The following is a 25119-nucleotide window of genomic DNA, read 5'->3' as shown; positions in this document are numbered from 1 at the left end:
TTCAATTTCCTTGAAACAAAATAAATTACGTTTGATTCTTCCTTGGTTTGCGCTTTTAGAATTCTTATTAAAATTCCTTCGAAAATGTTTAAAACTAGTTTTAAATACGTCAAAGTGCTGATATGCCAACATTAGGTGCTCGATGAAATTAAATGCTGTTCTCCTAGTTCAAATCCGAAATAAACTTAAAAAGTTTTATTTTTTGTAAATTTTGACCGATGCGCATTCTACCTTTTCAAATGCTACTCGCCAAAAATTTGGTTCGAACTTGGTTCGATTTTGACTCGCTTTGTTTGTGGATGACAGTCGTGGCGTAGCCGTGGGAAAAACATATAGTAGGACAATTTTCGAGTTTCGTTGTAAATAAGAAATTTTCAAAGGAAAATATCTCGAGTTTAGTATAGCATAGCAATGGTGTCACAAAGGAAAATAAAGTAAATTTTGTGTTTTTCTTTAAACTCGAGATATTTTTCAAAGGAAAATATCTCGAGTTTAAAGAAAAACACAAAATTAACTTGTCAAAAAATAAAAATGTTTGTTTTTTAGAGCTCTAACTATTTTTTGGAGGTTTGCTCAGATGATTTCTCTTAATTTGGATGAATTGGCAAGTCCAACCACTTTCTAGAGACAAAAAAATCCCGAAAATATTCCTGAAAAGTTACATTTTTCAAAACACCCTAATCATGAACTACCCTAATTTTCAAGTAAACCAAAAGTTTCCATTTGCAACAACTCTTGCTCCAAAACTTCGCAATTTTTCGGAAAATGGCCGTTTGAACGACCACAAAAGGTTAAAATTGAATTTTAAATCAATTTTGAAAATGTTGGTTCACAACCATTCCTGATAGAAATTCTCTTGCTTGACAGTACATTCTATGGTATCAAACCAGGCCAAATTTGATTCAGCGAATATATGTTATTTTTCCATATTTTGAATAAAAATTAAAAAAAAATATCAGAAATTGTTCTCTGGCATGCCTTTTATGAATGTATGCTAAAATTAACATAGGACCCAATTCCCAAAATCCGTATTAGATTTTTAGATTTTAGATTTTTTGACATGTTTTGGGGGACCAAAAAAGACATCTATTGAATTTTAAATTAGTATGGAGGATTCAGAAAGGCATTTTTTTGCCGCAAGGTTACAATCTTTTGAAAAAAAATAATCGAGAGCAAACATTTTATTTTGCTTAATTTTTGAATCGCATTTGCAAAATTTTAACTAAACAATTCAGTTTTTCAATTTTTAAAAGCAGTGTCCATGAGTGATCAAAACTTAACAAGATTGGTCATAAAAAAAGTTTTGTTTAAGGTTACAAAATTGAAACTTAAATAGATTTATTTTTTTTTTCAAAAAATGTTTGAAATACTGCGACCGTCGTCTTTGTGTTTTTGCTCTAAATATCTTTTATAGTGAAACAGAGTATCCAAAGATGCTAATTATCCATTTTTTTACCTTTAGTAAAATTTTATGAAGAAATAGCAAATTTCTAGATTACTTTTTCAAACGGTCCTATAAAAATAGGAAACCCATGGCGCATAGGACCTAAGGAAAAGTACTCTAAATTAAATTAAATGTTGTACATTTTTTACATACAATGGGGTTGAAATGTTGACATCAGTTTGACAACTGACATTTTAGTGATTATTAATTTGTGTTTTTTTTTAAAATAGATCCAATATATCAAAACGTTGTATTTTTGTATTCAATTGTGTCGTTACTCTTATAGCTTTTGCAATTTTGTAAACTTTTTAAAAATAAAATAAACAAAATTCTAAAAATATCAAATCTTTCTAAAACTTCCCTTTCTGGTCTCCAACCAAATCTGCAACTCCGTCCATCACCCGAATAAACAACCTCCACCAAAACCAGACCACCTCGCACGCCTTCCAGACAAAACTAATAAAGTTTCAATATTTGATTGATCCGCAAACCCGCACTCTCTCCCCCGCTTTTCTCCCACCCAGCTTGAAAGTATCCTTGCCCGTTAAAACCTGAATGCCTGCCTTCGATTCCGAATGTGCGCCTATTTTTAGCCCGACTCTCAATTGCTGCAAAATCGCACCCACCATCCGATGCGCAAAAATTAGCACACAAAACACACACACAATTTAATTCACGCACGAAAATTCACTTCCTCACTGAACTAAATTGACGGGGGACATTGTTGTGATTGAGGGCGCAACGCGCGGCGATTGCGATTGCTTCCTTGAAATTGACGCAGCGCATTTTGCGTGCAAACGGGCAATATCGGGCCGGATAATGCAAAAGGGCGTAAATTGGGTTGTTAACAATTGCAGTTTGTTGTTTTAAACTGAGGTTAAATTATAATTGTTTACAAATTGACATTTGGCGTTTAAGTCTTAAGTCGATTTGTAAACAATGCGAATGTATTTGTTTACAGAACAATTGGGTCCTAAAATGAAGCTTAGATTGCTGATATTATTGTTTACAGCGATAAAGCTTATTTTTCTGAGTACAATGACCCTTTGTACGACCACAAAGAGTTTAGAATTGATTTTTAAATCAATTTTGAAAAATTAACCTCGCGGTCTTTCTTGACAGAAAAGGTCCTACTTGACAGCTCTTTCCAAGGGAACCATAGTTGATCCATCGAAAAATGTTGTCTTGCCAATATTTTTTTTGCCTTAAAATGAAAAAAAAAGTGATCAGAAATGGGTTTTAATCGTGTTTTTTTACCGTTGTACATAAAAATTTACATAGGGCTTTAGTACCCAATTGTTTTCATATTGACATTTGGCAAAATAGATTGATTTGTAAACAAACTAATGAGGTTTAGTTTTGTAGCGTTCGCGTCAGTCGCCAGTGACCTGGAGTCGCCTCGCACCAATTTACACACAGCGTGTGTGGCGAAACAGACGCGGCACGAGGAAAAACAACAACGATTTTCCCGATCTCCGACCGCTTTTCATGGCCATAAAAGGCGACTCCTACGTGAGCAGCACGAGAGAGAGAGGGATTTTCCCAGCTCTACTTTTGAGGTTAGGTCGAGAGAGTTGGTCGGCTTAGCCACTTCCAGCTCGGACTCGGTTGCGGGATTTCTGGACGATTTGACGTGTTACGTCAGGCGGACCCTCCGCAGGGGGTCAACCCCAAATGTCGTAACGTTCAAACACAATTACTTGCGGGACATTTTTTCCTCTGTTGTCGCTCTAAAGTGGTCGCGACGATCCTCGGCGGAGATGATTCACGTTATTTTTAAATTCACAGCCGCGGTCGCGCCGCGCAAAAACGCGGCATGAAAATCACCTTTTTCCGACCTGCTGCCACGATGATCTGATCGCTGACTAATTCGGCGATCCTCCGGGTTCACGAAACTATATTTGAACACGTGTGACGTGTGCCGTTTGATTAGCACATTGTAGAGCGAGTACGGTTTTGGGATCGACCTTCGCCGAGATCGTTCTAAATTCGCTGGTCACAAGTCACGGTCACTGAGACGAAAGGTTACACTGTTACTTAATCACGCACGCAGATCTTCACGGTAGTTGCGAGGAGTTCAGCTCTCTTCAAGTTTACACGAAGTTTGGAACTGGGAACAGAGGGATTAATTTTTACTCAGAAATAGTTCTGGATTAGCACACTGAGGAGAGAGAGCGAGTTCACGGACGGAACCGAACTCTGCTGCTGCTGCCGTCTGGTCCGTCGATCTTGGTTAGTTGGAGTCGGGTGAAGAACTGTTACTACCGCGGCACGATCGAGCACGATCGCGGGAAAAGCGGCTGAAGATCGGCCAGGCGTGAACGCGGAGGCAAAAAACAGCAAAACCTATGGTCACAGATAGCTGGACGTGAACGCATTTACGGAATAAATCAGCTTTGAACTAACCCATTATTTGTCTTATCTTACGTGAGCGTGTGCCTGTCAAAGTGGGTAAACATACACGCTCATGCAGAACCACTCGTTAAATGGCAATTTTCGGTCAAATATCGCTAAAATTAAATTGAGCAAAACTATGTAAACAAACATTGTTAACAAATAATCCACTATGGCCTTTTTATATTGTTTTGATAGAAGTCTTTCTCTGAATACTGTAAACAATTTTGTAAACAAACAATAAACTTCGAAAAATTAGTCTTAATTTCAAACAAATCTAATCAATTTTGAATTACCGTCTACGAAGCCGAAGTTTGATAACAAAATTTGCAAATCTTCTTGTCTCTGACTGCAACCGACTGCAAACAGACATTCGGGCATCGCGGGAGAAATTGAGAGAGAAGGTGGCTGGCGCAGGCGCGCAAAACTTTGGTTTGAGGAAAGCTAGAAAAAAAAACTACAACACTGAGCCGTTGTACACCGATGATGAGGGGTGATGTTGATCAGAAGAGAACGCTAATCTAAATCTACGTTGAAGGGAAAGAAAAGCGCACTGTTTATGGCGGTATAGAACGGGGAACGCGGTGGGTTTGCTGAAGTTTTGAAAGGTGTTTTTTTTTTGGAAAAGGACACTTTAACGATTTTAGTTGAGTGACTTTTTAAATGAGATAAAACGAATTAAAAAAAAATCGATAAATAAAATAAGACAGTTTTGGCAAACTAAATTAATTTAGAATGTGGTTTTGCTAAAAAAATCTTGGATTAGCAGTTTTTGAATTTGAATTGTTTACTGAGGTGGACCCTTAAACATGATTCTCGTCCAATTTTCAACTGAAATTGACCCTTAATCAGATTTATTTCTAATGTGAGCTTCTTTGTTAATCTTGATCAATTGAAGTGGACAAAGTGACATTTTGTTACAAACAAACGTGGTATAAACTAGAAAGTGTTAAACCATCTTGGGTTTTTTTAGTGTAACTTGGTTAACGGTTCACTGCAGTTAAATTTTCAAATTGCAAATAAAATAGGATAATTTGAGCTATTCTCTACGAAGTCGAGCGATTTCATGAAATTTCAATTTTTATATGTTTTTTCGTTTTTTAGCATAACTTTTGAAGTTCATAATTCTCAATAGCGACTTATGGGACCCCAAGACCGATCGAATGAGACCAAAACGGACAAAATTTGTTCAGCAAGTGCCGAGGTAGTCCAGCGCATTTTTTTAAGAATTTTATTCTGAGTCGATATGTAAACGTGAAGGTGGATCTACGAGGTTTAAATAGTTAATTTTCCGAGTGATTTTACAGCCTTTCCTCAGTCAGGTGAGGAAAGCAAAAATCCAAAAATCTTATGTATTTTTTCATGTTTTTATCCTCTCCCCGTACCCCTTCAAAATTTCCCCAAAAAATCAAACAAAAAAAAAATATTATTGCCTAAAAATTTAAATTTGAATAAAAAAACTTCTATAATCGACTGAAATTTAAAATTTGATCAGAGCTAAGGAACAAAAACATTAAAAAAAAATGTACTAGTCTAAGGCCATTGTAAATTTTATTTCAGGTTTCAAAATTTCCAGAAAAATTGAAAGACAAAAATTATTGCTAATTATTTCAACAATAATTGAAAAAAAACTTGTAAAATTGATTGTAATTTATTGAAAATAGTTATCGAAGATTCTTTTTTGAAAAATTAAAGGCTGTTCTACTTTTTACAAATTTTGAATTTTAGGATCACCCATCGGAAAAAGGCTTCACGCACTGTGAGAAATAAATATTATCATAAATACACTGATATTTAACAAATTTGTGACAGTAGTATAACTATAAGAAAGAATAAAGAATTCTGCGATACTTTTTGCTGAAAAATGTATGATTGAAATTTGAATTATTTTTTTTTGCTGAATGACATACATTCAAAATAAAATTTGTGCAATCAAAAAGTTCATCACATTTTTTTTTAAACTAGGCACCGTTTTCAGATTATTGCCATTTGAGGGTTGATTTCAAGAAATTCAATATTTCATAGTTGAGCCTAACATTTAAAAAGGGCCAAAATATGTGCTTTCGCTCTTTTTGAAATGTTATTCTTGCAATATTTATAAAAAAGAACTATTTAAGAAGATTAACTTATAATTAAGTTATTTCTACCTGCAATCAACCCTCAAATAGCTATAACGTGAAACGGTACTTTTTTTTTCAAAAAAAGAAGTGAAATAATTGCGATTGCATTAAGCTTAGCGAACAAAATAAAAAAATATATAAATTAAAATAACAAGCCATAGTCGCAACATTTGAATGCAAAAAGTGTTTTAAAATGCATTTTACACTAGTTCAGTTGTTTTGCAAACATTAGTTTTCAAAAAATGTAAGTTTTGATGAAAACAATAATTTAACGAAAAAAAACTTTTTGCGATAGTGAACATCGAAAATTTTCAAAAATTCAGGTGATTTTTAAATCAACCCAAACATGCTTAAAAATGATACTAAACGAAGGGGAATGCATTTTCAATTGATTTCAGCTAATTGCACATTAAATTCATTGAAATTTTGAAGTTTTTTGAAAAAATATTTTTTTGCCCCCTGATTTTTCAGGCCAACCTTAGTGATTATGTATTGTTCATGTATTGTTTTGAAAATATTGTTTTAGATTTCAAAAATAAAATTGATCCAATTTAAAATGTTAAAAATTTAAACATTTTTTACGATATTTTTTTACAATCAAAATCAAAATCTTTTTTTTATACATTCTGAATTAACCCTAACATTTAAGAAGGGTCTTAATTTGTGCTTATGGTCTTTTAATTATGTTTGGGCAATTTTTTTTAAATTGTTTTTTTTTTATATTATGATCGATTTTTTCCAAAGTTAGCAACATAGCAAATTAGACCAATAGTACAAAAATATGTGAGATATCGTCATTTTTCTCAAGGAGGTGCTAGACTACAGCAAACGAACAAACAAACTCGCCCTTTTTTCGTGTTTGACACTTAGCCAAACACGTAAACAAAGCAAAATATATGCAGGTTGACTTTTCTGCAAACAAATGCAGGCAAACCAATAAAGCAGGCAAACTGTCAAAAAGTGCGAGTATGTTTTGTTAGTTTGTCATAGTCTAATACCTCCTTAAGTTTCAATGCTTCACAATGCTCTATTCAAACCCTTCCCGCTCAGAGCAAAATCCAGTTTTTTCTACGTTTTTCACCATTACTCGTTACTGGATCGACCGACTTAGATGAAATTTTGATGGTTATAATTTAACATTCTATATAAACTAACGCCGGTTGAACCAGGTTAAAAAAAATGCATAGTTGCAGAGAAATTTAATTTTGAAGTCAACAATTAGTGGTACTCTGGAGTAACCATGGGCGTTAGAGGGATAAGCAACTAGGAGAAATTCTCATATTTTCGGCAGGTTCAGGATTTGGTCCTGTTTTCATCTAATTTGCCGTTTCTGACTAAACTAGCTTGCTCACTTCCTACTGAGCTGTTTGTCAATTGATTTTAGTTGAAAACGTCTTTTATAAAATGCTATTTACCTTGAAGTTGTAAGAGCATGTCGAAGTGCTGATATGCCAATATTAGGTGCCCAATGAGATTACATGCTATTCCCCTAATAATGCTGTTTTTGAGTGAGTGTTATTGAGATTTTTTAAAAATTGACATCAATTTATTATTTTCAAAATCAAAATAACACTTATTTATGCTAAAATTTAACCCTCAAATGATCTAACTTTAAAACAGTGCAAGGTCGTGGCTAGTTAAAATTTATAAAAACAAATAATTTTTCGTTGCACACTTACACTTCTGTTGACGATAGACAAAAAATAACGGTTGATTTCAGCAATGATTTAAATTTAACTATTAAGTGATCTAAAAAACTAGAAATTTTTAAAGAATATCCTTTTTAAGGGTCCACTGCGGCTGGGGGGGAAAAATGCTTAACGGTCCACTTCAAAGTTCAAAATTATTTTTTTTATATCTCTTCTTCAGTTGAAAATTAAAAATAACCTCGTTGAAGGACTAACATGAGGTAGAAATCAAAAACTTATCTATGAGCTTTTTTTAAGGGTCCACCCAAGTTGACAATAATTGAAAAAAAAAACTTTAGAAAAAAAATAATCAAAATTGATGCATAATCTTCAAGATTGTGATAAATTATGACAGCTCGACTTCACCGTGATCTATGCACCTTTTTCTCTCCATAACAGTTTTCTTTCTCTCCCTAAATCTCTCAACTCTACCAAGTTTGGCTACATCGTTCAAGTTGAACCATGTCTGTTTATTCAAAAACGACGAATGCAATATTGCTTGAACTTGCTCCAAGCTGAGTATCAAAAATGTTCCCAAGCAACAGCTGCCAAATTTTACATTTTTTCCACGCACAGGTGAATCCAGCAGCATCGCTTTTCACCAGCTCAAAGATACGATCGCCGGGCTTAGATCTGGAGCAGCACCACGGTCATGGAGCGGCACGATCCAGATGTAGCGCGCGATATAATTTTCCCCTGCTGATGAACACTTTTTGCCTTATAATGGCGGCGCGCTGCAGATTTAGTCGGACCTACTACTAGTAGCCATAAATGCTAATTGTACAACCCGATATGATCACTTCCCGCGAAGCGATCGTTAGTGTGGTGATTTAGGGGGTTGCAGGTAATTTTGAGTTTTGTTTGATTGTTTTTTGAAAGATTGCACCTCGGATTGCACGCTAAATAAAATAGTCCGTAAATTGGGATTCATTTGAAAAAGTGCCGAAATTTACAATGTCCATAAATAGTGCAATTCTCCTAATGATGATGATCATAAGGTAGAGAAATGGAAGGTGAACGAAACACGCTGCCAACGGAAATTTACCGACTCAAAACATACATCTTTGGGATCTATTTTCGCGATTTTGTCTTGTTGTCAGACAAAAAGTAATGAACTCTAAAAGTGTCCATTACTTTTCGTGTCAGCGGAAACCAGGTAAAACACCCCACTCTGAAAAATGGCGGAAGTGACAAAACAACACCTGCGAGGTGTATCCCTCGGCTGTCAGTCGGACTTGTCAAAGTGACGCGGCGCGTCACGTGCCCTTGCCGTTTGACGTTTCGTTACACGATTATGAAAGCAAACCCGTTTTGAGGTTTATTGTCGCAGTTTAGCCATTAGAAAGTCCATTTAGATAAATTTGATGTAAAAATATATAAAACACGCTCTTCATTACCATTCTAAACATCTTACACGCGCACTTGCCACACACAGACCGAGGCGCGTTGAACCGTCGTTGTTCAAAGTTGGTTCTATTTTCGACCCGGTCGGGCAGCTGTTCGCGCCGTGAATCTGCCTGGAGTCGTCCGTCACTTCACTGGCACATGCCGTTGAAGTTCAAAGAAACGCGCTGACAGAAATAACCCATAAGGAAATGAGTAATTTGGGAAAACTGGTCGCGATCTTTCTTCTCGTGCCGGACAAAATCTGCGACAAGCGATCGAGGTCTGGGTCAACGCGCAGTTTGCACCCATTTCTGGTGCTTCGCCCAGCTACGTCGACCTTGTGTGTTCGCAAAACGTAAACAATAGGTCGTCGAATTTTCGTCATCGACGTCACACGGACAATGCGGGTCGACCGACACTTGCCACGCTTGATTAATGGTTCTCACATGTCCGAGCGCGCCGTACGTTGCCACTTAACCGCACATGACTTCTAATTACGGATCTTCTAGCTCGGAAGAACCACTTTCCACCCCAAAAAAAAAAGCGGCCTTAAACCGGTCAAACCGGCGACGCAGTCGACGTAATTCGCGCGAAATTGTGTCCACTAATGAACCGAACAGTAATAAATATGAATACTTTCGACGTGGCCTCATGAACTCTCTCGCGGGTTGACGAGCTCATTAGAGAGAGCGACTTACCTTTTTCGTGCCGGACGTCGGTTCGGTGTCCTCTCCCTTGGCGGCGCCACCCGGCAGCAGCGACTCCATGCCGCTCATCAGCACGGACGCGCCGAGGAACTTGTTCAGCAGGGCGCGAGCCTCGCGATCCTCCGCGCTGTCACCGGACTCTTCCACTGCAAAGGGCAAAGATTAATTTTTTTTAAGTCTGGAAATCTGGATACAAAAGCTTTGTCGACTGTATGTCGACTCGATTTTTAGGTTAGAAAATTGACAGTTCGCATGAACTGTTTACATTTTAACAGAAAAGCTGTAACCTAAAAACGTAGTAGGCGTATTGTTATTTTGCAAGCATTGTCATAACCAAAATTCTGGGTACCCTCCACAACGCAAACCAGTAAAAAGTTGCTGGAGGAGGAGCTTTTTCCCGGATCCCTTCCGGAAAAAGATCCGGCAACAAATTTGTATGGTTTGACGTTTGCGGAGGGTGCCGAAAAGTGTAAACAAATTGATTGGTGCCTGCCGTGAGGGTAGAATTGAAAGTGTGTAACAGTAGAGGCTAGAATATAAGGAAACTGTGTTAAAATTCTGGTAGCGTGTAGTGAGAGAAGTGACAGGAGGCTTGTCAAACGTGTGTGTGAGAGAGATAAATCAGTCTAGTGGTTTGTTTACGCACGGAAAGACGCGTTTTATTGATGTCCGAAAATCGGTTTAAAAGTCAAAAAGATGACATTGGCTGTTGTGCGAAGTGGTTTGTTTACTTTTTTTTCGACTCTTCCTGCAAACGTCAAAGCATACCGAATTGCTGCCGGATCTTTTCCGGAAGAGATTCGGCAACCAATTGGATTTGACGTTTGCTGAAAAGTTTGGTTATGTTACTGCTTGCAAAAAACAAGGAATGTGATCTGTCATTTTAAAGTGTTGTTATGTTTTGTTGATTCTTTCGTTGTTCGTGAATAAATGTAGTTAGCATGGTCCGTGCAATACAGTCCATGCCATTCTAACCTTAAAACCTGAGCCGACGTTACACCCAACACCAAAATTGCACTCACCATTGTCCGCATTGCGCATCCGCTCCAGCACGTCCTGCACCCCGGACACTCGGCTGCCGTCGTTCAGGAACGATCGCGTCTGCTGCTGCCGGCTGCTCTTGCGGAAGAACACCCCCCCGTCCTCGACCTCTTCCTGGTTCGTCGCGTAGGAGCTGGTGGACGTGACGACGCTTTCGCGCACTGCAGTGCTGCTCGACTTGGCGCCCGACCGCAGCTCGACATCGTTCTCGTCAAAGTCGATCGAGCCCGACCGGATGGAGCTGATCTCGCAGGGCGTTGACGATCGGCTCGAGTGACTTTGGGTGGACGAGCGCAGGATGAGGCCGGCCTTCGGGTAGGTCTTCTCCGAGAGCAGGGAGGAAGAGGATTCCTTGTGGACGAATCGCTCGGTCAGTTCCTTGACCGATCCCTTGCGCACGATCTTGGGTTCGCGCTGGGGAACGTCTTCCAGGGTTCCGATTTCGGTCGTTACGTGGCTGCTTCCGTTTCCGATCTTTTCCGTTTTCGTCAGCGAAATCAATCCTTTGCGTGAGTTTTCGCGTTCCAGCAACTTCTCGCGAACTTCAGCCAGGTTGCGCTTGCTGCCGGAAATGTTCAGCTCCTCCAAGTCCTTCGCATCCGAAGAGTAAACCGTAGTCTTGCGTTCACCAACTGGTGCCGATCCGTTCTCCGAGTACAGCGTTTCCGTCACGATCGATCCGGTGATCTTGGTCTCAACATCCGAAGCGGGAGCCGCCTTCTTCTTCAGCGCTCGAATACCAAACAGTGGCAGTCCGTTCTCGTCGGTCGGGCCAACGCCGTAGCTCGATGTGATGCAATCCGTCGGCTTGGTTTCCTTCGGAACCTCTCGCATCACTGGAGTCGCTTTCTTGGTAGCCGTGCTTGTCGTTGAACTGGTCTTGAACGTCCGAGTCGTTTCCGATGCCTTCTTCAGAATATTCCCGGTAGCCCAAATGGGCTTACCATCATCCTTAACCTCCTTCGCTGGAACCTTCTCGCCGAATCTCGACGTCTTCGCCGTTACAGTCGTGGTGCTCGTAACCGTCTTCCCATTCGTCATCGGCTTCGACTTGGTCGGACTCACGCTGCGCTGAACCGGTTCCGACTTCTTCGCCTCCACCTCCACAGTCTTCACGGTCCTCACTTCCGTATCCTGCGAACCCTTCCGCAACGCAGCCCGCGTCGGACTCGGCTCCTTCCGCTTCGGGCTGGCATCCCTAACCCTGCTGTTCGTACGCATCGTCGTCGTGGTGGTCGTCGTTGTCGTAACCTTCTCGCCCGCCTTCTTCACCAGCCGGATCTGCGACCTGATCCGTCTACGCTGCTCGTACCCGTTCACCGATTCCAGCATCTTCTCCAGCGCTTCCAAGTCGAAGATGTCCTCGATTACCGGACTATCGACCGAGCTCTTGCGCTTCGTCGGCGATCCCGTCAGCACGTTACGGCCCGAATCCGTTCGCTTCAGCTCGACGCCAAACTTGCTCGTCTTGACGGCCGTGGTTTCCACGAATTCCTGCTGCTGCAGCAGGGTATTGTCGACCGACTCGCGACGTGACGACATGTTCATGTGCTCCAGCGAGCTTACGGTGTGATTCATGTAGGACGGTTTGCCGCCCGGAGTGGGCGTTTCACGCGAGATGGTGCGCTCGTACTTTTCCGTGATCGAGGGTCGCTTGGTTGTTGATGTTGTCAGCTCGGTGCTTTCCTCTTGCGAAGTTGTGGACTTTACCAGCTCGCTCGTGTCGATCTTCGACGAGGAGATTCTCTTCTCGAACATGTCCTTCTTGGTGGACACGGTATCCCGGATGTAAGCCGGTGTTTTCGGAGTTCCGCTGTCGCGACGCTTCGTAGTGTCCGGTTTAGGTTCCTCAACCTTCGGCTCCGGCTCTTGCTTGGGCTGTGCCTTCTTGTACACACCGATGTCCATCAGCTTGACATCCTTCTGGTTGCTTTCTTGAACCGTTTTCGATTGAGTCTTCTCAACGGTTGTCTGCTCCTTCTTGCGGCGATCCTCCCAAATTGACGGACGGCTCAGGATATCCTTCTGTCTGGCCAGCTCCGCTGCGGCTGGCTTGTTGCCAGTCTCGAAGATCTGCTTCGCCTTCTTGACAGCCTCCGTGCTTCTCAAGCCCACACCTTGCGGGACCTTGTCCCGCGGCTTGGTCAAGGTAGCAGTTGTGTACCTATCGACAATGCTCGTCTTCTGTTCAGCTTCAGCTTCCTCTTGTGTTTGCAGCTCCGACCGCGTAGTCTGCTTCATCACGTTCTTCACCAGTTCCGGCGACTTTTGCGGTGCGACAGCGCTCGAGATGAACTTTTTCTTCTTTTCATCGATTCCGCGCTCTTCCTCGTCTTCCTCGGTTGTCTTGCTAGCGAATTTGGACACCTTGTCGTTCACGCTGAGCAAGCACTCGTCCGACTCGGCCACCTCCACCGTTACCTTGCACTCCGGCACGAACGGTCCCGACGTCCGGATCTTCTTGACCTCTTCGGCCGTCGAGATGAACTTGGTGACCTTGTCCGACACGCTCAGAAGACACTCGTCCGACTTCAGGTGCTCGTCCAGCTCTTCGTACTCGTGGCGTACGAAGCGATTCGGCGTCTTGGTCGTGGGCAGATCCTTCAGCCGGTTCGCTTCCTCCACGAACTTGGACACCTTCTGGTTGACGCTGAGCAGCGATTCATCGTCCTCGGTGACCCGGTCCAGGTTGGTGATGCGACTGGCACGGGCCGCTCGAACTTCGTGGTCTTCCACTTCGGTGATTTCACAGCCGATGTATTCGTTGCTGGTTTCCTCCAGGATCGGGATGTTGCTGACCTTGGGAACGTGCTTCGGTTCGTCGTCCGGTTCCTGCACCGTGTCCGGATAGCGTGGTTTGCCGGTGTCTTCGTCTGGCGAAACCGGGATCGGGATCAGCTTGTTGGGCGTCGGTTCGCGCGAGGACTTGGCCTGCTGAATGTCAATCACAACGTTGTCCAGGTTGTCTGAGTCGATCATGGGTTTGGCGGACAGGTTGATGGTTTTGGTGGTGACGCACTTGACCGGTCTATCGACCGACTTCTTGGCCGAGGTCGTGGTTGCCGTAGCGGCTGTCGTTTTCGTGGTCGTTGTTTTCTTTGCGTTGTTAGTGTTGGCCGTCTTCAGCACGTTATCGCTGGACGATCGAGTGTAGCTCTTCTCCACCTTGCCGGTGGTTCTGTACACCGGGGCGGAATCCTTTCGATCTGTCACTTGATTGTTGGCGTGCTTCTTGGTCGTGGTAATCGTAGTAGTCGTGACGGTTGTCACCGTCTCATCATCCATCTCGTTGTCCGAGATTCCGGTGTCCTTGTCCGACTCCGGTTCGGTTTCGTTGGCGAACTTCCTCGTAGTTTTCGTCGTCTTGGCCGCCGTCTTGGACTTGTCCTCTACCACAAACTTTGACTGGACGGTCTTGCGGACCGGTTCGATCTTGATCTTCGCCACCGTGATGTGATGCTTACTCTTCTCGGTTGTTTTGGTCGGGCTGGTGTCCTGAGTTCGGCGCTTGTCCGGGCTCGTAGCCGGGGTGCGTGGCTTGCCGCGAGCGCTTCGATCAACCATGGTTTCGGTCTTCTCGTAAGCGGCCTTCCGCTTCACGTCAAAGTCCGACGAGCTCTTGTTCGTGACCGCTCGGCTGTTGGTCGTCTTGCGCTCAAACTTGCTGTCCGACGTCTGCTTGGTGAGGATTTTGTCCGCTTTCTTGACCTCGATCACCGGCTGGATGGTGATCTCCGTGACGGACATGTTCTTGCCTTCGGTTTTCTGGTTCACGAGGATGTCGGCTTTTGACGTGCGGGTGGTTCGGATGATCGTGGTGGCGTCGGTTCTGTCGGTTGAGGTTTTTGTAGGAGACGGAGTCTTGGGCTTCTCGACCGGAATGGGTGAACGCTCGTGCGAACGGGAGCATCTGTGTGGGGAGGGCTCCTTCTGCGCTGGCGCACGATCCGGCGATGGTTGCGATCGCTTTCTGACTGGAGATTCCTCAGGTTTCTTAGCTTGACGACGATCGGGAGAGGGTTGTGATGGTTTGCGGATGGGTGATTCCGCGGGCTTCTTGGCTTGCGTCTTCTCAACTGGACGACGATCCGGAGAAGATTGCGATTGCTTACGGACCGGGGAAGACTCCTTCGACTCTGTTGGTTTCTTGACCGGTGTCTGCTCCTTTGGACGACGATCCGGAGAAGGTTGGGACTGCTTACGAACCGGTGAGGCTTCCTTGGATTCCGACGGCTTCTTGACCGGTGAGTCGTCCTTGGGACGACGTTCAGGCGAAGGTTGCGAATACTTGCGAACCGGAGACTGTGAATGCTTGCGCACCGGAGACGACTGCTTCGCTGGCGAGCTCTGCCGTCTGGTAGGGGAAGTCTCGCTAGTTTTGCGGGCAGCCCGCAGCGTTTCGGACTCGATCGTTTTGATTTCCTGCTCGATCTTCTTGCGCTTCTCGCGAATCTCCGAGCTGCGCGTCAGCGTGTTGTCGTACGTGCTGAAGATGCTCGTCGTCGTTTCCGGCTTCTCCGGCTTGTCAGCTTCCGGTTCTACCTGGCCCGGCATGCCGAGGATCTTGCGGCAGCGTTCTTCGAACGTTTCGCTGCGCACTAGGGGTGGCTTCTCCTTGGGGGATTTCTTAGCGGTTGAGGGCTTTTGGTCGCCTACGTCGACTTCCTCGACGGTGGTCGTTACCTCGATGTCGTCGGTTACGTTCTCCAGCTTGACGTTGATCGTGATGTCGTCCAGATCGGTGAGCTGGCTTTCGGTGTGGAACACCTCGACGTCTTCGCGTGTCTGCTGCTGGGTTTTGTCCTTGGTCGAGACGGTTATGGTGGTGTCAACGTTGAACGATTCCGACGAGTTTTCACGAACCAGCTTGGCGGAGGTGATCTTGGACGGTGAAGAATCCCGCTTGATAGGGGACGCAGCTCGGGAGCTGTTGACCGAGCAGAACGGGGACGATTCCTTGGGTGTTTTGGAGACCGGTCGAGAGGATAGCTTGTCTGGAGACGGACCACGAGATGGAGTAGCGTCCGGGGTGTTTTGTGGAACTTTCTTCGGACTGACCGATCGCTCCAAGCGCTCCGATCGTTCCTTCAGTTTAGTTTTGTCCACAGTGTCGTACGCTTCCGTCAAGTTGGACACCTTGCGCTCGGACGTGATCGTGGGTCGCATGTAATCCTTGTGGGTCGTCGAGACGTCCGTACGGCTGGTACGGGTCGTGGTGTGAGTGCTGAATCGACTGGTGTCGGACTCCCGCGAAGGTGATCGTCTTCCCCGGATGGACTTGTCCGGGCTGACGCTGGATCTGCCCGAGTTGGAGCGGACCGATCGGACGCTTTCGCTTGGAGACACACAGCGCAGCGAGCGGGCAAACGAATCGTGAGTTGCGTCCAGGTCGGAAGTGATCTTGGTTGTGGAAGTGGTGATCACTTCGTGCTGCTGTTGCTTCTTGATCTGCTCGGACCGTGCCGTATCGGAGCGTTCTTCCGTGATGAACTGCAGATTGGTGATCTTATCGGCGACGTCCTTCTTGGAAGCTCGAGTTTCAGCTTTCTGAATTTCTTCGTATTCACGCATCAACTCCGTGTTGCTGCGCAACTCCTTCGTCAGGTTTTCCAGCGCCATCGAGGGTTGTTCTCCAATTTTCTCGTACGTTCGTGTTGTGACTTCCGTACCGTCCTCGAGACGCTTGACCGTAGTGATCATCTTGGTGGACGGGTTGATCACGGTGATATCCTCCGTGATGATCGTACCAGGCAAGGCAATCAACCGGAATGCCTTCGCGACACGTTCCGGGTCCTTGGAAAGCGGCTTGCTCGCAATGTTGCCGTCCGTTTCCAGCGACTGCTCCTGCTGCTGTGTACTGCTGGAAGTTCTGGTCGTGTGACTGCTTTTAGTCTCCTGAACGCTGCTAGTCGTTGCGCTCGTCGACCCAAGCTGCTCTGGCCTCGCGAAGTCGGTATCGTCCCCGATGACTTGCTGGGAACGGATCACCTTCGACGAGGAGGACGACGAGATCGAGGTGGACTTTTTCTCGATCTTGCGCCCATCGTCCCCGTCGATCACGGTATTCTCCGCCAGGAACGTTGCCGACTGATCGCCCTTGCTGTGCACAAAGTTCTTCTCGTCACCCTCGAACCGTTCGCTGCGTGCCTCCTCATTCTTCCCTGCGAACGAAGTTCTCCCACCATCCACCTCCTTGGTACCCTCGGTCGTGGCCGAACTGCGCTGCGTGTGCGTCTTACCGTCCGCGCTGACCTCCTCCGACGTCTTGATGTGCCAGCCGCTGTTGTCCGACGGGATGACCGTCCCGAACCGCGTTGGGCTCTCCGAGTCGCGGATCTCCTTCGTCTTGAAGCTCTCGAAGCTCTGGTCGGGCAGCGAGTCGCCGTGGCCGCCCGTTACGGTGCCGCCCTTGCCGGTCAGCCCAAACTTGCCGGAGGTCGTGTTTTGCTGCTCCATGATGAGTTCGGCCCTCGTTGGCGTGACGGGCACCTCCACCGCGTTGTACAGTTCCTTGAGGCGCTCCTCGCGCAGTTTGTACATGTGCGCGCGGATCTCGCGCTTGCGGCCAAAGTCCTGCGCCTCGTGCCACTGGAAACAAACAGAAGGAGGAGACATTTAGTAAACAATTTATAAAAGTTTCTTTTAATTTGGGTGGATATAACTAATCTGTTCCTCAAAGAATCTGCTAAAGACCGTTTCGGATTTTATAAAGATGTTAACTCTTTGGTTGATGTTTGTGAAAAGAGAACGAACAGAGGTTCGTTAGTTTATTTATGCTTTCGTTTTACATGGTTGTATTGGTGACATCGTCGGCAGAGCTGCCAACGTGAGTCAATTGACAGATGTCAATTGTCGGGATGGAACAATAATTTTAAAACGATGTTCTTTTTCAACAAAAACCCAGTCACGAAATATTCTAGCAGAGCTGGTTCTGTCAGAATCCTGCTAGAACGGTAGAACATTTCTGCTAGATTTCTATAAGAATATCCAGCTCTGTAAGAACTCTGCTAGAATCCTGCTAGAACGTCGTGACTGGGAATGAGTTCTTACTGATTTAAAATTTGCTGAAATAATATAAATGTTTTTTTTTTTTTTCAAAAAACACTTTCGATCATCTAAAACATAACCACAAATGATTTTTTTCATAAAATACTTTTTTCCAAAATAATACCTCGCAAAAAAAAATGTTTTTTTGTGCAATTAGGATTTTATAATCGTTGCCCGAAATCTAAACAACCAAAATTAAATTTCTGATTTTATTGTTCCCAACCTCGTTCCCAACAGTAAAGCTTTTATTTCTAAGAATGCTCGAATCAGAAGCCTCGATTAAGGGTCAATTTCAAGGCTCTAGCATGTATATAGCAAAAGTTATTGCAAATTAAATTTTCAAAAAGGCCGAAAAGGACCCCAATACCGTAGGAAGGTTAAATCACGTGGGCACCTTTTTAATTTCAGACATTGTGGAATAATGTTCATATTTTTTTCTGTGGACCGTAGCCACCTCCTTTATATCCGGAATCATTTAAAAAAAAAATCTTGTTTTTTCAAAATTTGCAAATTTGAACAACAATTCAAAGTTTAAAAAATTTAAGGTATTTTTTTTAAATAAGATTAATCTTTTTATATTTTTATTCAAAAAATTTAAAAATCTCGACTGAAATCAATTGTTTCCATAAATTCAGAAAATTTCTAAAATTTAATAAAAATCAAAAAAAATATAATTAAAAAAAAATTAAGTTCTTAAAAAAACATAAACTTTAAACCTTTATTTTTTTTTGAATTTCTGTTTTTTTACTTTTGAAGATTTAAAAAAATTTGAGACAATTATATTGCCAAAAAATACACGTCTCTCAATTTTTGACAGTTGAGTATCAGGAAATGGCAACAGTTTAAGAAATATCGGACCTCCAATTTCACACAAAAGTTCCTTTGATACAAAATTTTTATCCCTTGAAGGTTTCGAGCTGGGTGCTGAAAAGACAGAATGCGTAACGTGATTTTCGAAAGCTCCCCACTGCTCCCCACTAATACAACAGCACTACAGCTGTAAACATAAACAAAGTAGAAGGCTATGTTCAAGCTCAAGCGTGACATATTTTTTGCTGCTGAAGTGAATTGTTTTGAAACATTTTGGATTTGTTGATGTTGATGTTTTCGATGAAAAATTAAGTGCATCCCACTTTTTTCTTCTTATACTAAACGATGGGCGGTCAAAAGAGGCCTTTTTTGTTTTCCACGTGATGAAAAATTGTGTCAAAAGTGGGTGGAATTTCGTGAATCAGAAAAGCAACCGAATGGAAGTTCCGAGAGTATGTATCTTTGATGTGCAGTGATAAAATCGGAATAAGATTATCCAATATTATTTGGCAAGTACCATTCATAGTTATTGATAATTCGCCGCTAACATTTCAAAGAGCGTCATAAACATAGGTTTTGCATGAGACATAGCGATTTTGAAATGTTAGCAACGAATCATGCCAATCTCGATTTCAACCCTCTTCTTAAGATGTGTTGACTTCGAATACCTTAACAGCTCGACGCCATCGACTTTTTTTATTCCTGACAAAATAAATTATAGATCGATCACAATACTTGCCACTTCTTGGTATTATTTTGCGAACAGTAAATTGGTTCCGCTTTGACAGTTCTAAATTGGGGCCGCTTTGCGGACAACTATTCTGCACCCAGGTTTCGAGCTACAAATAACTTAAAAACGTGTCTTAGTAAAAATACAGAATGAAAGGGGTCGTACCAGGGATCTGACAGGCATGCACTTTCCCGAAGTCACCGCCAGAGGCGCTGTCAATGTTGTTTACGTGGGGTTTTTGAATACGTTGTATGAAACAAATTAATAAATTTTTATCTTAAAATTAATAAATTTTTAGTTTTCATCATCTTTTGCTTATATATTTAATCAAATGACAAGTATTACGTACAGATTTCCTCATTTATTATTTATAAGACCGATAAACAAAGTTGTACTAGAACAACACGTAACATTAAACTAAAAATTAAATATATTCAGTTTCCTTGAAACAAAATTAGCTTGGTAAGATTCTTCCTGACTGTTGGTTTAAATTAAATTACATTTTTAGAAGACTCAGTTAATTTAACATTTAAACATAATTCAACCACAAGTTTGATCAACATATTTCGATGATTATTCATTGCATCCTGTTCTAAAATGTGATTTGCTAGGCCTTCAAACCAGGTTGCTTCATTTAAAATTTTGGTTAGAATCGAATTTAACAAACGCTGATAATATTTTGGAACACTGAATTTAGCATTTTCCCCTACTAAAATGTTGAATTAGAATTTTACTAGTTTGCTACAAGTTATTTGAATATTAATTAAAGTTCAAATCTAGAGTTTTTTAGGTCCTATAAACAAATGAAAGACAATAGTTTATTGGTCCTTAAAAAAAAAAACTCTGGAAATCTGAAATTCGATTTTGACTTCACTCGCTTTGTATGTGGATGACAGTCGTGACGTATCCGTGGGTCGTACCGGCCCACCGTCACGAGTTATCGAAGAAAAAAGGACCTCGGATTCGTGATCAAAGACCAAAATTACCCCTAAGAGCATAGTTTCAAGGGAATCGAAGAGGGGTCGGGGCAACTTTTACCGATTTCGTGTGAGTTGACGGTAAATTAACCATCTGAAATTTTTGAAATTTCAGAAATATCAATAAGAATCAATATGAAATACAGTGGACTCTCTGGCTGTCGATCTTCTCGATATCAATATTACTCCAGCTGTCAATAAATTTTTCAGTCCCTTCAAATAGATTGCTTTGATTTTCCGTTCTATAATTTGATAACTCCCGCTCTCGACGGTCCCTTCAATATTGACAACGAGAGAGTCCACTGTATTCAATCAAGATTTTCATGATCGTCAGATGATTTTAAGTTGCCTTGATGCTTGTTCGGAGTGCCTCTTACAACCCAGTGAGAAATGTAGAACTGATGCCGGTCTGATCCTGAAGAAGACTAGGATATTGAGAACGAAAAGGATAATAGATTAAATAAAAATCCAAATGTATTCTGTGGGATTGCGATTGCATCGTTTTTGCATTGATTTTGTTATTTTTTTTTCTTAATATTTTTTTCATAAATGAAAAAAAAAAATGTTTTTAACTGTTAAGATCATTAAAATAAAAGGTCAATAATAAAGCTAATTTAAAAATAGACTGACTTATGCGTCAGTGCGTTCTTCGAATATTCCCAACGCTGCACTTGAGTATTCTAGTACCCTTGACGCAGAGAACTGCAACCTTACAAAAATATAAATGACGAAGCTCTATTGTTTCAAGAATTTGAAATCAACTAACTATATAATATGCCCTGGTTAACTGTACAACCACAGACAACAGACGTTTGGGCTCGATTCTTCCCTTGTGTAAATCATTGCTACAGTATTTTTAGTTGTGGCAATCCGTTTGTGGCGCTGCAGTCGCTTTGCCCTGACACATTGTCCGCTGTCAAAATATCGCTTTCCGCCTACTGTCATTTTCCATTTTTTTTTGTTTTCAACGTTTGTAATCGTTTGTTCTAGATGAAAAGTTGATTTCAGCCGATTTCAACAAAATCTCTCGCGCTTGCAGCTGCTTGACAAATGTGAGGCAACCAAAGTGGCCAACCTGGTTCCTGAACCGATTTTAGCCCCGACGGATTGCCGATTGGAGTACGGCGTCGTTATAGAGGAGGTGTGCAAATTACCGACTCCACTCATGGAAGAGGATGGGAAGGTGAAGGTGTGGGGGTTTTTGAGGATCGCTTGCACTGGAAATCCGATGGGGGAAACTGACGCGCCGGTGAGAACATTCAAGATTTAGGCCTTTGGTATGGCGACGAGGGTTCGCCGGAAGTGGCGGCACTTGAAGGTGGGGTGGGTTTCGAGGGCGTTGAAGTGGTTGGTGTCTTGGAGGTGAGGGTTGAAGTGATCGTGGTAGCTGGTTTGACGGTTCCGGAGATAATCTTCGGAATGCGGTCGTTTGGGGTCAAAACGTTTACGGGGTTGGCCGAAACGCTTACCCATCCTCCCGATTTCCACCGGGTCTCCTCCTCCTTTACGCTCTCCTCTGTTGGTTTTGTTTATAAACACAACCAGCAAGAATTTGACAGCCTCAAGCGCGACCTTGGTTGCTGTGTTTAAAAAAGCATCAGACTAGACTATTTTTTTAATATCGATAATTAAATGAAAAAAAAACTTCCATGTGCTCGTAAATCGTGTTAATTAATAATTAAAGTAGATTTACTATAGAATAAAAACATAATCTTTACCTATTTACTTTTTTTTCGAAAAATTTAAATAATATATTTTTTATTATTTCTGGGTGATGCATTTTCAAACACACCTTCTCAGAAAACCATCATGGCTGCTTCAGAGAGTGGCAATAGGCTAACAGATGGCGCTAGTAGATTAGCAGGATGCGGCTGCCATGTTTTTACACACGATTTTCAAATTATTTTGTTCTAGCCGCTACGTCTGTTGTCTGTGGTACAACTTAGTCAGTATTAATATGGACCAGCATAGAGAAACTTGAAATTCTCAGAGTGTGTCAGAAGTGTTGGAAAATGTTTTTCCAAGCGATTGTGGTATTTTTTGCCACCCAAGCAATTGTCGCTGCTGGTTCCGAGGAACGCCAATACGGCGACTTCCGAGACTGGTACCTGAACAATATTCACATTGCAAACAGCAACTACAACTACTCTGAGCCGGAAGTCTTCAGGCCAGGAATGGACAAGTCGATCCGGCAGTGTGAGGGTGAGTTTGAGATTAGAAGCTTTTGTTTTTAAAGTGCGTAATTGATGATGTTTATTCTTAGAGCGTTACAGGAAGCTCGTCAAGGAGGTGGAATTCCTCCGGAATCTGGTGAGCAAGTGCACCGGATGCGTCGGGAAGCTGTCGAATCCGGCACCCAATGCCGATGGGTGTTTCCCGGGAGCCTGCTACAAGGACGTTCCCTGCACCGTTCGTAATGACGATGAACCCCACTGTGGACTGTGTCCCGTTGGATACGACGGAGATGGATTCTCGTGCAGCAAGCGTAACGCTTGCGACAAGAAGCCGTGCTTCGCTGGAGTGAGGTGTAATCAGAAGGGGGATTTCCCGTACTATGAGAGCGGGTCGTGTCCGGCGGGGTACGAAGGTAACGGAACTGTCTGCAATCAGCTGGACGTTTGTGCGAAAAAGCCATGCTATCGGGGAGTTGACTGTCAATGGATTAAGGATTCACCATACTACAAGTGTGGATCGTGTCCGTCTGGATACGGAGGTGACGGCCGGAACTGTAAGAAGGTGGATTTCTGTGCGAAGCAACCTTGTTTTCCAAATGTCAACTGCTCGTGGAAGGATTCAGCTCCGTACTTCAAGTGTGGATCATGTCCAGCGGGTTACGCAGGAGATGGAATCAGCTGTACGAAATGTTCCCCTGGATATGAAAGTAATGGTCAACACTGTAAAAAGGTGGATAGCTGTGCCGGGAAGCCTTGCATTGGAAACGTTCAGTGCTCGTGGAAGGATTCAGCTCCGTACTTCAAGTGTGGATCATGTCCCGCGGGTTACGCAGGAAATGGAATTAGCTGTACGAAATGTTCCCCTGGATATAATATAATGGTCAACACTGTGAAAATGTGAATAGCTGTGCCAGGAATCCTTGCTTTGGAAACGTTCAGTGCTCGTGGAAGGATTCAGCTCCGTACTTCAAGTGTGGATCATGTCCAGCGGGTTACGCAGGAGATGGAATCAGTTGCGGTACGAATCCCTGCCTGCAGAATCCGTGCTTCAAAGGAGTTAGCTGTCAGAAAAAGGCAGTGGATTCCTACTTTTCGTGTGGTCCGTGTCCGCCGGGACTGGCCGGCAACGGAATTGTGTGCGGGAAAGACTCGGACTCGGACGGATATCCAGATGAGGGACTCGACTGCAAGGAACCTACCTGCACCTGGGATAATTGTAAGGTGCAGCCAAATTCAGGCCAGGAGGACACCAATCGTAACGGGATTGGAGACGCTTGCGAAGATGATATCGACTCGGACGGAGTGAGAAACGACGTCGATAACTGCCCGAAGAAGTTCAACCCCAGACAGAAGGATTCCGACGGAGATGGTGTAGGCGATGAGTGTGATAACTGTGCGAGTGTAAAAAACACAAATCAAATGGATACGGATCGGGATGGGATGGGTGACATCTGCGACGATGACATCGACGGCGATGGGAAGAGGAACTCGGCAGACAACTGTCCGAAAGCGTACAATCCGAAGCAGGAAGACTCCGATCGGGATGGTGTGGGTGATTTGTGTGATAACTGTCCGAAAAGATACAATCCGAAACAAAAAGACTCGGACGGCGATGAAGTCGGCGATGTTTGTTCTTCCAAGTCGGACTCCGATGGGGATGGCCGACAGGATGATCGGGATAACTGTCCGTATGTGGCTAACGCAGGCCAGCTGGACACGGACAATGATGGAGTTGGTGATGCTTGCGATCCCGATAAGGACAACGATGGAGTACCGAATAAAGTGGACAACTGCGAACTTAGGTGGAACTCTAACCAAGCGGATCGCGACAGTAAGATTTGAAACGTGACAATCTTGGACGGAAGACCATTTGAAATTTACATTTACAGGAGATGGCTTGGGCGACGTTTGCGATACGGATTTCGACGGCGATGGTGCTGAAGATTGGAGGGACAACTGCCCAAGAAACGGTCAAATCAGGAGGTCGGACTTTAGTAACTTTTCCAGGGTTGCACTCGACCCGGAGGGTACATCACAGCGAGACCCCGAATGGGAAGTTTTGAATAATGGAGCGGAAATTTTCCAAAAACACAACAGCGATCCCGGGCTAGCTATTGGGTAAGTTTATAACAGTTTCTTAAAGTGTTGTTGTGACTAAAAATTGATGTATTTATTTTTAGTAATGACAAGGTAGAAGGTTTGGACTTTGAAGGAACATTCTTTGTGAAATCCGCTGCCAGGGATGATGACTTTGTTGGGTTCGTTTTCGGCTATGTTAGCAATCGCAAATTTTACTTTGCCTCGTGGAAACGCGAAGAACAAACTTATTGGAAGTCTCATCCGTTTGAAGCCACTGCTACGGCCGGAGTGTTGCTAAAATTGGTTAACAGTCAAACTGGACCGGGAACCATGCTGCGGAACAGCCTCTGGAACGATGCCAGCAAACAGGGACAGACCAAACTGCTGTGGCAGGATCGTGCGAAGAAAGGTTGGGAGTTTAATACGGCGTACCGCTGGAAGTTGCTTCATCGGCCGGAAATTGGATTGATTCGCTTCCGGCTGTTCAGAAAGCAAGTTCTTATGGCAGATTCTGGAAATTTG

General features: G+C 43.3%; 1 protein-coding gene across 2 annotated transcripts in view; it reads right to left on the bottom strand.

Annotated features, from left to right (window-relative positions):
• Positions 1 to 25119, bottom strand: part of LOC6050116 — a 137325-nt gene that overhangs the window by 12924 nt on the left and 99282 nt on the right. For both annotated transcript variants that reach the window (XM_038260620.1, XM_038260626.1), the window contains 2 exons: positions 10762 to 17368; positions 9731 to 9885 (listed from right to left, as the gene is read on the bottom strand). In XM_038260620.1, the coding sequence (XP_038116548.1) occupies positions 9731 to 9885; positions 10762 to 17368 (6762 nt within the window). The remainder of the gene's footprint in view (positions 1 to 9730; positions 9886 to 10761; positions 17369 to 25119) is intronic.

Source organism: Culex quinquefasciatus, chromosome 1 (genome assembly GCF_015732765.1).
Source record: "Culex quinquefasciatus strain JHB chromosome 1, VPISU_Cqui_1.0_pri_paternal, whole genome shotgun sequence".
NCBI classification, from domain to species: domain Eukaryota; kingdom Metazoa; phylum Arthropoda; class Insecta; order Diptera; family Culicidae; genus Culex; species Culex quinquefasciatus.
The sequence above is the reverse complement of the archived record's forward strand: the minus strand, read 5'-3'. Positions and strand labels throughout refer to the sequence as shown.